The following is a 13,676-nucleotide window of genomic DNA, read 5'->3' as shown; positions in this document are numbered from 1 at the left end:
ATGTACATTACATTAGAGTAGCATAATAACCTATAAGTGAGTAAAATAATAACTATAAATAAGGAAAGCAGTGAGTTTTAATACCTACCACAAGCTTTAGAAGCAGCCACACAAATTTCTTCTGCAACATACTCTCCACTTGGAAACTTCAGATACTCTCCTTCAGCTTGCCCAAGAGAATGGTACAGATACACTTGAAGGACTGGCTCTATCTGCTTCACAGAATTAGCACTTCCAGGAATATCACCATTCTGATGTACAGGAGATGTGGAGGTTGCCTCCATTTCTGTCATTGTAAGGCAGGCCATTCCCATCTAGAGCTTTTTTCAGAACATTGGCCTATTAGAGAAAACAATAAAGTGACATTAGGAAAGCTACCCTCAGACACAAAGAAGTCCTGCTGACAGCCATGACCCTGTCCACACGTAAGAGGCTAAGGATCCATCCACCTGCCTCCACACTCTAGTTACTTAAGATGAATACAATCTGGGTGGACAGCGTACAAAGTTAAAGAATTTAACCTTTAACAATGAGCAAAGAATTTAAACCTTATAGCATACACGATTCAGGACAGTAAAATAACGACGCTAGAAAGCCCCTGCTGTGGTTAGGAGGTCATGAACTGAAACACAGACTTAATGCTACCCCCCCCCCCGTGACGGTAACTGACTATGGAGGAAGCAAGGAACTGAAAGACAAGTGCACAGAGTTCAAGCGTAGGAGATCTGTAAAACCATCAACACAAATAAGGATGCCACCCTTTGATGCTGGAAGATGAAATGAGTAAGAACCGTTTTGCACATTTTCATTTACATCATACTTAGACAATTCTACCAGAATCTAGCTGGCACCTAAAATACGAGCTTGCCTATTTGGAATATTTCATGACTGGGATTAAAAGCTTGACAACCCTCCCAATATATGTAATCATGGAATGAGAAAAATACTGGTAATAACAACAACTGATAATACAGGAGTGGTGGTGTATAGACAGAGGCAGGGAGAAGGCCACACAGTGACAGGACATTATAAAAAGCAAATTAGTTAAATAAATAAAAATATTATCAAGCAAAACCTTAAAGCATTTGCTACTGACAAAGTACCGCTCTAAGTACTACAGATATATATGTGTGTGTGTGTGTGTTTGTGTATACATATATACATGTGTGTATACATATATACATACACACACACACACATATATCCTAAGGTCTACATAGAGAATTCTAGAACCAAGAGAGATACTGGAGAGACAGAGATAGATGCAGAGTCAGAAAGACAGGCAAGCAGGTCAGAGAGAGAGAGAGAGAGAGAGAGAGTAAATGAATGAATATGAATGAATGAGAATGAATGAATGAGTTACAACTTGGGCATGGCACACACCTTTAATTCCAAAAATAGGAGGCAGAGGATAGCAAATCTCTGCAAATTCAAGGCCAGCCTGCTCTACATAGCAAGTTCCAGGACAGCCAGAGCTACACAGTCTCAAAAAAAAAAAAAGAGAGAGACATAATTACAACTTGAAACATATTTCTATATACAACAATAAGGACTTAATTGCTAAAGAAAATATTAGAACTAGTCTTTGATTATAAAAATATAAACCTCATGAAAATGTCAGTGTATAAAATAAACAATAAAAACCAAAAATTCCCAATTGGCAATTTTGGAACAGATACAAAGTTACAAGTTTTCTAAAGAGTATCTCTGCAAGTAAATTTATAAAACCTTAAAAATTTTTGACTTGTTCAAATTTATATGATTTAAAAATATTTTTGTAATTTGTTATAAAGTCTTTGTTAGTTATACAAGTCAATCAAACACAGAGGAAGCAAGGGGAGTTTATAATAGTCAGTGCTTACATAAAGATAAAAGGAAGACCTCCAACATCGCACCTCGGGATGAGAAAAAAAAAAAAAAGAACAATTTAAGCCCAAAGTTAGACGAAAGGAAGGGAATAATTAAGAATAGACAAAGATCACTGAAACAAAATTTTAAAACAATGGAAAATGTAACAAAGCTGAGTCTGTTTTTCAACAGGTCAATTAAAGTATATTGTTAGTGCAGCAAAGTTTGACCATTTCTTGGCAACAGGGTTATTAGCTTATTATTTATCATGAAGAAAATTTCCAGTATGCTTTTAATTGAATGTTTTGTGTCTCTACTTTCTATTCCAGGCAAATCTAAGAAACCAGAATTCAAAAGGTATCATTTTGTCATTGCTTCTGAGTTTTAACTCTGTGTTAACTACAGAGCCTCTCAAATCTACTTCCACAACTTTCAGCTGCTCTTGCTTGTGGTGACACCATTAGGGCAATGGTTAGCGCAGCAGGACCAGGAAAGGGGTAGGAGGCACAAAAGGCCACAGGGATGTTAGCAATACGCTGTGCATGCACCTGACAGGAGCAGTGACTAACATGGGCTGCTTGTTTCTGAGCATCTGGGAGACTCTACACTTAGTGCTCTGATTCACTTCAACTAAAAGTGTATTTTCAAACCTTGGAAAGGCAGGTGCAGTGTCTCATGCTTGTGATCCTAACCCTAAAAGGCAGCAAGACCACCAGGAATCTGAGGTCAACTTAAGCAACCTGTTGAATTCAGGTCAACTAAGACTACAGAGAAAGATGTTATCTTTTATTTTTTTTTTTTTACCTGAAATAAAATGAATTGTTTTAAATTTTAAGATGGCTATCTTTTTTGAAATGTGGTTTGTAGGCACAATTCATTATTCTCTACTTCACTTCAATCCTTAACCTACCCCCAAATAACACACACACACACACACACACACACACACACCTTGCCTTCACTTTTCCCTAACAATAGTAATTGTAACAATAAGACCATATTTAGTGTCAACATAGCCTACCTGGTTATCTATATATAGAACTAGTTCTGACAATACCAAGTTAAAATTTCTACATGAAGAGATATATGCAGACCCAGTCAGAACAAAATAGAAGATTTTTAGCTTCATTTTAGGATTTGAAAACCTGTACCACGTTTTCTTCCTAAGCCTGCAACTTACCTAATACAATAGCATCAGGCAGCACTTGGCAAGGTGTTCATTTAGACCAATGGTTCTTAACCTTCCTAATGCTGGGACCTCATGTTGTGGTGAACCCCAACCATAAAATTATTTTTGTTGCTACTTCAAAATTGCTTAGAAATCTTAATGTAAATACCTGTGCTTTCTGATGGTCTTAGTTGACCCCTGTCAAAAGGTTGTTCAACCCTCAAAGGGCTCAAGACCTATAGGCTGAGAACTGTTAAGTTAGAGGGAAGAAATAGTTAGCAATAAACTAACTATACCATGAGGTCAAGTTCCTAGTCTCTATACCAGGAACCCAGCAAGGTGCCCTCACTACTTGTATCTGCAATCTGACGATATTTTCAGCTTGGCTCTCTCTTTCTTCTTTTCTCTTTCTTTCTTTTTTTCCTGTTTTCAATCCTGAGGATTAAACAGAGACCCTCACACATGCTAGGTAAGGGCTCTACTGCTGAATTTTATATTCCCAATCCTTCTTGAAATATTTTAAAATTCTGAGCCAGGATCTCCCAAGTTAGCCATACTAGCCTTGAAGATGTTTGGTAGCCCAAATGGGACTTCATTAGCTTCTCCAGTAGCTAATGGCACAAATGTCTACTGCCAGGCCTGGCAATCAGACTGGTTTTCATCCGTGTGTTACATACGGGTTTATATTTACTTTTTGTATACAATTATGAATTTATAATTTTAAAAAGGTGTTACGTGAGACGTCCATGCACATATAATGTAGACTCTACAAGCACTCCAGAGATGTACTGGTTTTCTACAGAAAAGTATAAAAATTAAAAACATAAGTAACTCAAATTGACCTTTTTCTGTGAATGGAAGACATACACGTGTGGGTGTGCACACACACACACATGCACACTATGGTGACTACACTGCAGCTGGTGTCAATGCACTGATCTATGCTCTAACAGGTATGTTTTATCTGCTGGTGCCTCTATAGCATGTGTACACATGTCAGTGCCATGCAGAAAACATCTCAGTACTGTTAGGTTAACCCTTCTTGAAGGGTTTCAAGGATCTCAGGCACACGCTGAGACTACAACCATGAAGAAGGGTTCTTTTCCTAGTTACAAACCCTACAGAGACTCACACTAACACACGTTGCACCTCCACTCCCAAAGTCAGAGCTAAACAAACAGACTTCCAAACAACCAAATTATGAAGAAAATGAGTGAAGACTCTGGTGTGTTCCCACTATAGAAAGTAAGTTCCAGGTGGAACAACATTATGAACTAACCAGTACCCCGGAGCTCTTGACTCTAGCTGCATATATATCAAAAGATGGCCTAGTCGGCCATCACTGGAAAGAGAGGCCCATTGGACTTGCAAACTTTATATGCCCCAGTACAGGGGAACACCAGGGCCAAAAAGGGGGAGTGGGTGGGCAGGGGAGTGGGGGTGGGTGGATATGGGGGACTTTTGGTATAGCATTGGAAATGTAAATGAGCTAAATACCTAATAAAAAATGGAAAAAAAATAAATTAAAATTGCTGTAAAAACTGTAAAAAAAAAAAAAAAAAAAAAAAAAAAAAGAAAGTAAGTTCCTTGGCAGTTTAAACCTGTCGCTTTAATTTTACATAGATAAATATTGAAAATAGAATAGCAAGTTGTAGAAAACTGTAAGCGTTAAGGTATAAATATGAAGTTTAAATATAAATTAATAATATTAAATATTATTATAATATAAATAATTTTAAATATAATACGAATATATTAAGCATAATATTAAATATAAATATTAAGTTTAATATAAATATAAGGTATAAATTAAAGTTTAATATAAATAGGTTGAGCAAAACTGATTAGTCAATTAAGGCAAATGCATATGTATTAAGCGAAAAAAAAAACAATTAAAAGAAAGTTAAACTCAAAATATTCTAATGGGAGATACTGAGAAATCACTAGTTCTTGAAATGGAGGTAGTTTCAAGTGCTTAATTCTGAACCTGCATCTAAATTTTTCTGTCCTATATTGGTAGGGTTTCCCCGCCCCCCATGTAAAATGAAACACACAATGCAGTCACAGTCTGGCCCACGCTCTTCCACGTCACCCAGAGCCTCTAGAAATCACCATCTCCACAAAGTCCTCAGGCTTGATATCTCCACCTGTTCCTGCCCCACCCAAGAGCCACCAGTTCTGACCTCTCAAAGGTAAGGTCACATACTTGCTTTCTGGTATTCTTTCATCACTAGACTGAAAGTTTCCCGCAGGTGAGAAGTATGACGACTCGTTAATTATTTCAGCCACGGTCCCTGACACCGAAATGATGTCAAGTAAGTGAAGGTTAAAAAGCTGCTATAATATTTCTTAATCATGTATGTACATATACACATACATGGAGAAACATCACATACAATTGTTTGAGATTCTAATATTATCTAAATGTATTCCTACACTTTAGAATTCTAAAACACGTGACTTTTCAAACACCTGTCCATGAGAAAATAACGTAACAGAGGAAACTACTGAACTAGGCAAGCCGAGAAGACTAAAAATTACCTCCAATCTAGCCTCACTGCAAACTAATGTCTGCTTTACTGCTTTCATTTCTTTAATTAATAAATATTAAATGTGCCTCTTGATGCCTAAAGCCCATACCCTGCACTCAGTTACTGTATACTCATTATATACTGTATACTCATTCAGTTACTGTATACTCATTATATACTGTATACTCATTATATACTGTATACTCATTCAGTTACTGTATACTCATTATATACTATATACTCATTCAGTTACTGTATACTCATTCAGTTCCTGTATACTCATTCAGTTCCTGTATACTCATTATATGCTGTATACTCATTATATACTGTATACTCATTCAGTTCCTGTATACTCATTCAGTTCCTGTATACTCATTATATACTGTATACTCATTATATACTGTATACTCATTCAGTTACTGTATACTCATTCCGTTACTGTATACTCATTATATACTGTATACTCATTATATACTGTATACTCATTCTGTTACTGTATACTCATTATATACTGTATACTCATTCAGTTACTGTATACTCATATACTGTATACTCATTCAGTTCCTGTATACTCTAAGACTAAACTCCTCAGTTGGTTGGGGCTGAAAGATGTCCAGGGAAGAACGGCCGTGGTTATTAAAGCCGAGGAAGCTTCCAGGCACTGCATGCACACTTACAGCATGGACTAGACTTTGACAAGAAAAAGAGTTTGAGGAGACATGGTTCCAGAGTGGAAGAGCTTCCTACTCTTCCGGATTCCACCCGCCCTGGCCCTGTCTGGTGCCACCCCATGACTGCCTGTAAGCATCAAGGGATCTGATGCCCTCTCGTGGCCTTCCCAGGCACCCGAATTCTTCCACATACACACATACACACATACACACACACACACACACACACACACACACACAGAGTAAAGAATGGGGAATGAGGATTTAGACAACAAAAAGCACAGTACTATTGGCAGGGACAGGGATATGGAAAACAAGAGTGTATGTCCTGGAACATACAAGTCCCAGCGGAAAATTAAAAGTTTGTAAATGATCAGACTATGAGTAGTCCCATGTCCCCAGTTAGCTAGAATCAGGCCACCTGAAAACATTGTAGTAGAGATATAAAAAGCACTTCGTGTTTCTACACTAACTTGGCAGAGTGTGTGTGTTGCAATCAGGAACACATGCCGCTTCTAATCCAACAAGCCCTTCTCTGTTTCACAAAGTAACACATATACAAAAATACTTTTGAGTAATAAAACATTAAATGTGTGGCTTGCTCAAGAAAATAAATTTTAAGAAAGATTTTTTTTAAAGGACAAACATGGCTCTTTTAATAAGGTTTGCTCGAAATAAAAGGTGCATCAGTAACTCACAGAGATGGTGGAATCATGTGAGAACTGGGAACTTTCGTATTCTAGTTCATGTGCCAAACTCAGCCAGTTGGCTGTTCTCATAAATAAGCCTTCATTGAAACACAGCGTGCCATTTACTTATGCACTGCCTATGACTACTTCTGTGCTACAAAGGTTCCACTATAGACTAGCAAAAGAGACAATCTTGCCAACACCGCTTAAAAACTATGTTCTTTAACAGAAAAAAAAAAATCTTTGCCAACCAATTTAAATCAGTGATTTTCACAGTGTGGTGGTCCTTGGAAAACAAGTAAGAAATGCAAATGTACAGGTTCCACTCCGGACTTACTGAAACACAAACTCTGGAGACAGAATGCAACAATATATATTTCAGTAAATCCTGTATGTAATTCTAAGACCCACTGGATAAAGGGACCGTTCTGTAGTAGCTGGAAAGAGATGCGAACCCACCCAAAGTCTTCCTTGAGGAAGTCAAGTAAAGGCCTAATAAGGCTTTGGGGCAACTGTCAGAAAGGACTTAGCCTGGAGTGAGGAAAAATGCGATTGAACAGTGGGAAAGGAGGCTCTTAAGTAATGCTGTCAAGTCTCTCCTATGGCGACCCAGGAAATACAAACAGAGCGATTGAGCACGGACATTGAAGCAGTGTCTTGTCTAGGGGCCTTTACAACTCAGATAAACTATTCCTGCTCTATGAAATGGTGGGGAAATGTAGAGGGCTCAACACTGTCTTTCTAGCCAGCAAAGTATTATTAAAATAAGAAAGGCCTGGTTGCCATGGCAGCAGGGAAGCAGAAGAGAAGTTGGCATCTTAGTATCTCAGACAACAAAAGCTCTGGCACAAAAGCCTTTCAGGGACATTCAAGATCCAAATTACAGCAGTAGTATAAAATATCAGTTTTCATTTGGGACAAAAAGATTATCAAAAAATGTAGTGGTAAGAGCCCTGTGCAGAAGAAAATAAAAACTATGAAGTGTCCAGAGAGGCAGGTACACAAGAGGAGTAATTACAATGTGAATGAACCTCACAGACAGCATGCAGGCATTCTTAGAAGAACCTAGCAGACGTCATACAGGCATTATTAGAAGCAGGACATTATGCCATTATGAACTAAGGCTTTGCATTGAAAACTGTTATCAGAAAAGCCAGCTGCAACCAAATGAAAATGTTCCCAGACTATCTCCACTTGAGGAATCCTGAAAGTTAGCAATTTATTTATTATTTTTAAACCAAGGAAATACTCCTTGTTGGGTCAAACAACTTAGCATTAATACTCTTGGGGGGTCTGGTGCTGCTCTGATTCTGACAATTCCTCAGCCCCTTGGTATCATCCTAAGCACTGCCACATTGTCATTTCTTGTTCCACACTGTCATACACTAAATAGCAGCTTTTCATACAGTAAACTCTGAAGATACAGCTTTACAAAGACACACACCCCCATAGGAACGGATGGAACTTCCTACCTCTGAAACTACCTCAGGTTAAGTGGTGAGAGCCAGCCTTCCCTGGTGCTCTAACACCTGACACAGTTTGGGAAACTAAGAACTAAGCGAGGGAGCCTAAAAAGGAAAAACAGTGTAATGGGGGAGGAGCAAAGGACAAGTCTTTGCGCATCTTAACCACCAGGGGGCAGCACCACGGGGCTTAGGCATCAAACCCTTCCATACAGAGGCTGTAGATACACTAGCATGCAGTTTCTCTATGCTCTATGGAAGCCGCACCAGGGACTGACCAGCTACGCACGGGCCAGCTAGGAACCTCCTTTGCCTGCCCAGCTCTGAGAAGCTAAGACGTTCAGAAGCGACCAAACCATTTACTGCTCTGCATGCATCCAATCGACCCCCACACAAGGTTCTGAGAAAGTAAATTTTAAGTTAACACTGCTGTTAAATGGGAAGAACACCATTATCCTAACTTAAGACTGCACGCTCAGATCTAACTCCAAAGCCAATGGTCTTCTCTATTTTGCCAGAAAGGGATCCCATCTTTCAAGAATAGCCTATCTGGGTAAAGTAGAGAAAAAAAAATATGTTTACTTTTCACACTCAAGACACCTTACTCAAGACACCTTCAAATTACAAAGGAAAAGACACTAAAAGAAACAAATGAAGCCCGGTGGGTGGTGGTTTTAATCCCAGCATTTGGAAGGCAGAGGCAGGGGAAATCTCTGAGTTGGAGGCTAGCCTGGTCTACAGAGCAAGTTCCACAATACTCCACAAAAGCCAAAATAAACATAAGTGCTTATCTAGCCTCCACACACTGCAGCTCTCCTGTACAGGTAAATGCTCATGCCTGTAGCACCGCTCAGTACTCTCAGGATAAGTCCTGGGCACATCCAGTCTGCAGACGTCCCACACTCAAGCCAGCTCACATACAACCAAATGATCTTAATAGCTGGAACCGTAAACAGTAAACAGGTAAAGGATATAGAGAAAGAGGACCAGAAATTGATGATTCATTTTCAAATCCGCTGGGAACTATATGAGAATATTTGCAGTAAGCCAACAACTCACTCATACAAACCTATTATGAAACCAAAAGCAACCTCCGGCTTCTTTATTCCCACTTCTGTTTCCCTTCTCCGCATTTCTCCTCCTCTCTGTGACACACTCAGCGGCTCGGTCCTTTCATTCAGGGAAAAGGAGTTTCCCCTGATAGACTAGTAACCACCGGAAAGCAATCAACCAACAAAGCAAGCAGGTGAATACAGGAAGCATTCAATGTGGCAGCAGAAACCCAGCAAAAACAACCAATTTGTTCCCTCAACAGGTTATTTCAATTCCTTGAAAATTAAGACTGGGGAGAAAGGGGGAGAAAGAGACGACTTATTGTTTTCCTCTGCAAGACCACACTGTAAAACCAACAAAGACCGCTTCTTTAAGGATCCAAGAGACACAATAAATACCACCCAATTACTCTCCCACAGCAACAGGAAAAGTTCAACACTGCCATTTTCGCAGTAAGCAACAATTAGTCCTGCCGTTGTACACAAGCATCCAGCCTTCTTAGCAGGCACTGGCTCGCAGATCTCAGACACCCTTGTCTTTAACTGCAGCACCCAGGCAGCCCCGAGCGCTAACACCCACCTTCGCGGGAGGGAAAAAAAGGGCCTCTTCTTCTGGGGAGGGAAAACAGTTCACATCTTGTTCCCGTCGCCTGCTTCAGGAACCTAAAAACAGAAGCAGCAAGTCACTAACTCAAAAACCCAGGGCCAATAGATGCTCTCTTTTTTTTTTTCTGCGCTGTTTAGATGACTAGAAAAATGTACAGAAGAATAAGAAAGAGGGGGGGTCGGGTTCTAAGGCACAAGGGGATGCATGCATTTATCAACAGCTAGCCACTCCTTCCTAGGCTGTCGGAAACCCGCAGGTTTTCTAGCTTTGAAGTTCCCTGCCAGTAGCAGGGGGCTAAGGGGAAAGCAGGAGGCGGGATCGCAGGGAGAACCGCTGCCCCCCGCCCCCATCCAGCAGCCAGGGACTGCACCCACCGGCGACACGGGTCGGGCCACACAGGAGCGCCCCGAGGCGCGCAGGATCCGCTCCTCCGAGACGCGTCGGGCGGGCCGAGGTCTAGGGAGCCCCCGGGCCGGGCGCAGGGTCGAGCGGCCGCCAGGCTGGGCCCTCGGGGGCCCTCCCGCGCGGGCTTGGCCCGCACTCACATCCCGCAGCGGCGGACCCGGCAGCCGCCTGCAGCCCTCGCCGGGACGGACGGGCGCCTCCGGAGCCGGGGCCGCGGCCGAGGCGCCGACGCCGCGCGAGCTCGCCCAGAGCGGGGGCCCGCCCAGCCTGTCAGCGCGGCGGGAGGCCGGCGGTGGCCGCTGCTGCCCCCTTTCTGCTCTGCCTCAGCTTCCTGCAGCCCACGCCACGCCCACCGCGCGCCGAGCCCGTCTCCGCCCTCCAGGGGCCGCACGCCGCCTCCGCTCGGCCCCGCGACGCCGGCTCAGCTGCCCTGCTCGGCGGGCTCCGGCGCGGTGCAGCTTCGGGAAAGCGGCCCCGAGCGGCGGAGCGGGGCGTGGGCAAGCCGGCGGGGGTTGGCGGGGGGGCGGAGGCCGGCACGCCCCACTGCGCCTGCGCCGCCCGCGGGGCCGCTCTGCGGGGCTGGGCCGGGACGGGGGAGGCGGCCGCGGGCTCCGGGGAAGCGGAGGCGCGCGTGGAGATTCCCGGGGCAGCCCCCGGGCGAGAGCGCGCGAGGAGGAGGAGGAGCGGGGCGGGTGCGGGTTGGCGCAGCGTGCTTGCGGCCTCGGCTCGCGGAGGAGACGGCTGGGAATGAGTCAGCCCGGCCGGGAAGGCCCCGCTGCGTCCGAGCTGATAGGATTGGCGGCCGCTGCCTCCGCGGAGACTTTCCCCTTCCTGCTTTCGTTTCCACAGGCGGCTCCCTGCCCTAAGCGCTCGGCCCAGGGGACGTGGCACCGTGGACCGGGCGCTGAGACCCAAGTACCTGACTTCAGTTAACCACCACTTCTGCGAAGGGACCGCTTGGAAGAAGAAACGACGTATAGGGTCCCAAAGAGCCACGTTCATTCATTCAAGAATTTGTTCCCTGCTAGGCAAGGGCTCCCAGGAGAGGAGACGAAGGCAGCACCCATTCTGCATGTGCTATTCTCATAGAAGCCAGAAAAGAGGCTTTAAATCTGCACTGCTCTTTGTGTGTGATTGCCAGTAACGGGTACACACACACACACAAAGGTGAGTGGAGATGTTATTTTGAGATGACCAGAAAAGACCTCTTAGAGTGGCATTTGAGCAGAAATGTGAAGGATGAGAACGATCCAGTCCTGGAACTATCTGGTTTCAAGAAAGAAGCTAACAATGAAAAGGATTCTGAAAAGGGAATGTGTTTTAAGGACCAAGAAAGAACCCTCAATGGAAGACAGTAAAAGGAAAGGGGCTAAATAAGAAGACAAAGAAATAACTGGGGTCATTCTGTATAGGGCTTCTTATTTTTTCTCTTAGCCCCAGGTTTGTCAACCGAAATGAAGCATTCACAACACCCACGTCCCCTTATATACGTGACGGATGCTGTTATTCAGATCTTACATCTATTGTTTTTTTTGTTTTTTCCTTTATTTTTGAGTCTGTGAGCCTGGAACTCACAGAAATCCTCCTACCTGCCTGGGGAATGCCGAGATCAAAGGTGTGGGCCACTACACAATGCATGGTTTCTTTTAAGTAAATGTCACCAAAGCTAAAGATAAGGTGGGCAAGAAAAAAATAGATGATTAACAGTAAGCTTATAGGATTTAAGTCCTTTGTCAACCCACACAGGAAAACTGAGTAACTTGTTCATTCTCATTTACAGTGAAAATCATTCTCGGTGAGGTAAGAGTGAGCCAATGATAGTCTTGAATGTTGATCTCTCTTCACTCTGTAGTAGAATGCTTTCCAGCACTAGATGCGATTCCTAGTAGAGGCATAAGCTAGAGATTTGTTCCACCTGTTAATCTTTTCACAGAGTTCCTGCATTCTCTAATAAAGATAAGGGAGAGTTCTGAGGAATCGGACAAAATCTTTTATGACCTTCAGAAACTCTGCACAAACAAGTATGGGGTGGAAGATAAGACATTTAGATTTAGGACGTTTAGCATGGCCAGACTGGAAAAATAAAAGTCAATAGCTAGTTGTCTGCTGTGGCACTGGGTGTAGAGACAGGAGGCAAGATTCTGTCCTTTCTCTGTGGTAGCAGAGCTGCCTTCCATAGGCAAACAGTAACAAGACTGTATCGCTGTGTGAGATCAGCCCTTGTGTTCTATATCTTTGTATAGTTCTTAGGCTGTTGTGCTATAAAGCCAGCCATAAGTGATACCACACTCAGGAGGCTGGGGCAAGAAGGTTCTGAGTTCCAGGCCAGCTTGGGCTACATAGCAAGACTTGGTTTCAAATAAACAAAGCAAGCCTAGGTTGGAAAATTCATGGCCAAGTGTTCCCAGCACCCACGTGGTATCTCACAACCATCTGTAATTTAGGATCTCAGTCTCCTGGAACTGAATCCCAGGCCTCCTTCTGACCTTGGATACTGAGCATACATGTATTACACATATGTCCAGGCAAAACACTATACACATAAAGTAGACAGTCCTAAAAAAGAAGTTATGCAGTAGAAGCTAGGTGGCCCAGGTTTCAATCAAGGCTTTTACCAAGACAGTCACTTCAATTTCCTAAGCTTCCTGTTTATCCATGTAATGAAAAATATATCCTTCTCATCAGAATACGAGGATTGAGTATAATAGCATCATCATACTTAAAGAGACATTTTGAAGATTGGATAGGAAGTATTTTAAAGCCCTTAAGCACAGCTATTAAATGTCTGTTACAGCCATGGAAGGGGCAATTTGCAGATGCCATCAAGCTGGGAAGTATAAAACACGCTCTATCTCGTCAGTAATCCTGAGTCATTTGTCACAATTGCACCCCAAGAAACTGTCTTAGCCACCCTTGATAAAAGCTGAGTTGTAAAGGAGACAGATGTAGGGACTGGCATTTTTACTGTAATCTCATTCATTTTAAATAGCATCCAAAGTAATTGATTTCATTATAACGTGTGTGTGTGTGTGTGTGTGTGTGTGATCACTTTCTTCTGACTCATTGTCTTCTCCCACTGTCCTCTCTCATCCCCCTCACCCTCCTCTACTTGGTCCTTTTCCCCCTCTTAAATAGCACCTCCTTCTGTTCTCATGTCAGTATATTCTATTACCCTTTCTTTCCCCTTCCTCGCAATCAAGAACAGTTCTTCCCCCCTTGTGCACATTCTACTTCACACACAC

The 13,676-nt window shown here is 42.8% G+C and overlaps 1 protein-coding gene across 5 annotated transcripts in view; it reads right to left on the bottom strand.

The window, feature by feature from the left end:
- Positions 1-10,719, bottom strand: part of Jak2 (Janus kinase 2) — a 61,293-nt gene extending 50,574 nt beyond the window's left edge. For 2 of the 5 annotated variants that reach the window (XM_006526713.4, XM_006526715.4), the window contains exons 1-3: positions 10,404-10,496; positions 10,003-10,085; positions 89-339 (exon numbers count right to left, since the gene is read on the bottom strand). In XM_006526713.4, the coding sequence (XP_006526776.1) occupies positions 89-314 (226 nt within the window). In that variant the 5' untranslated portion in view covers positions 315-339; positions 10,003-10,085; positions 10,404-10,496. Of the gene's footprint in view, positions 1-88; positions 340-1,383; positions 4,372-10,002; positions 10,086-10,403 lie in introns of those variants that run through there. The other 3 variants (NM_008413.4, NM_001048177.3, XM_011247155.3) reach the window with 3 other exon arrangements.
- Positions 10,720-13,676: the final 2,957 nt, after the last annotated feature.

Source organism: Mus musculus, chromosome 19 (genome assembly GCF_000001635.26).
Source record: "Mus musculus strain C57BL/6J chromosome 19, GRCm38.p6 C57BL/6J".
NCBI classification, from domain to species: Eukaryota; Metazoa; Chordata; class Mammalia; order Rodentia; family Muridae; genus Mus; species Mus musculus.
The sequence above is the reverse complement of the archived record's forward strand: the minus strand, read 5'-3'. Positions and strand labels throughout refer to the sequence as shown.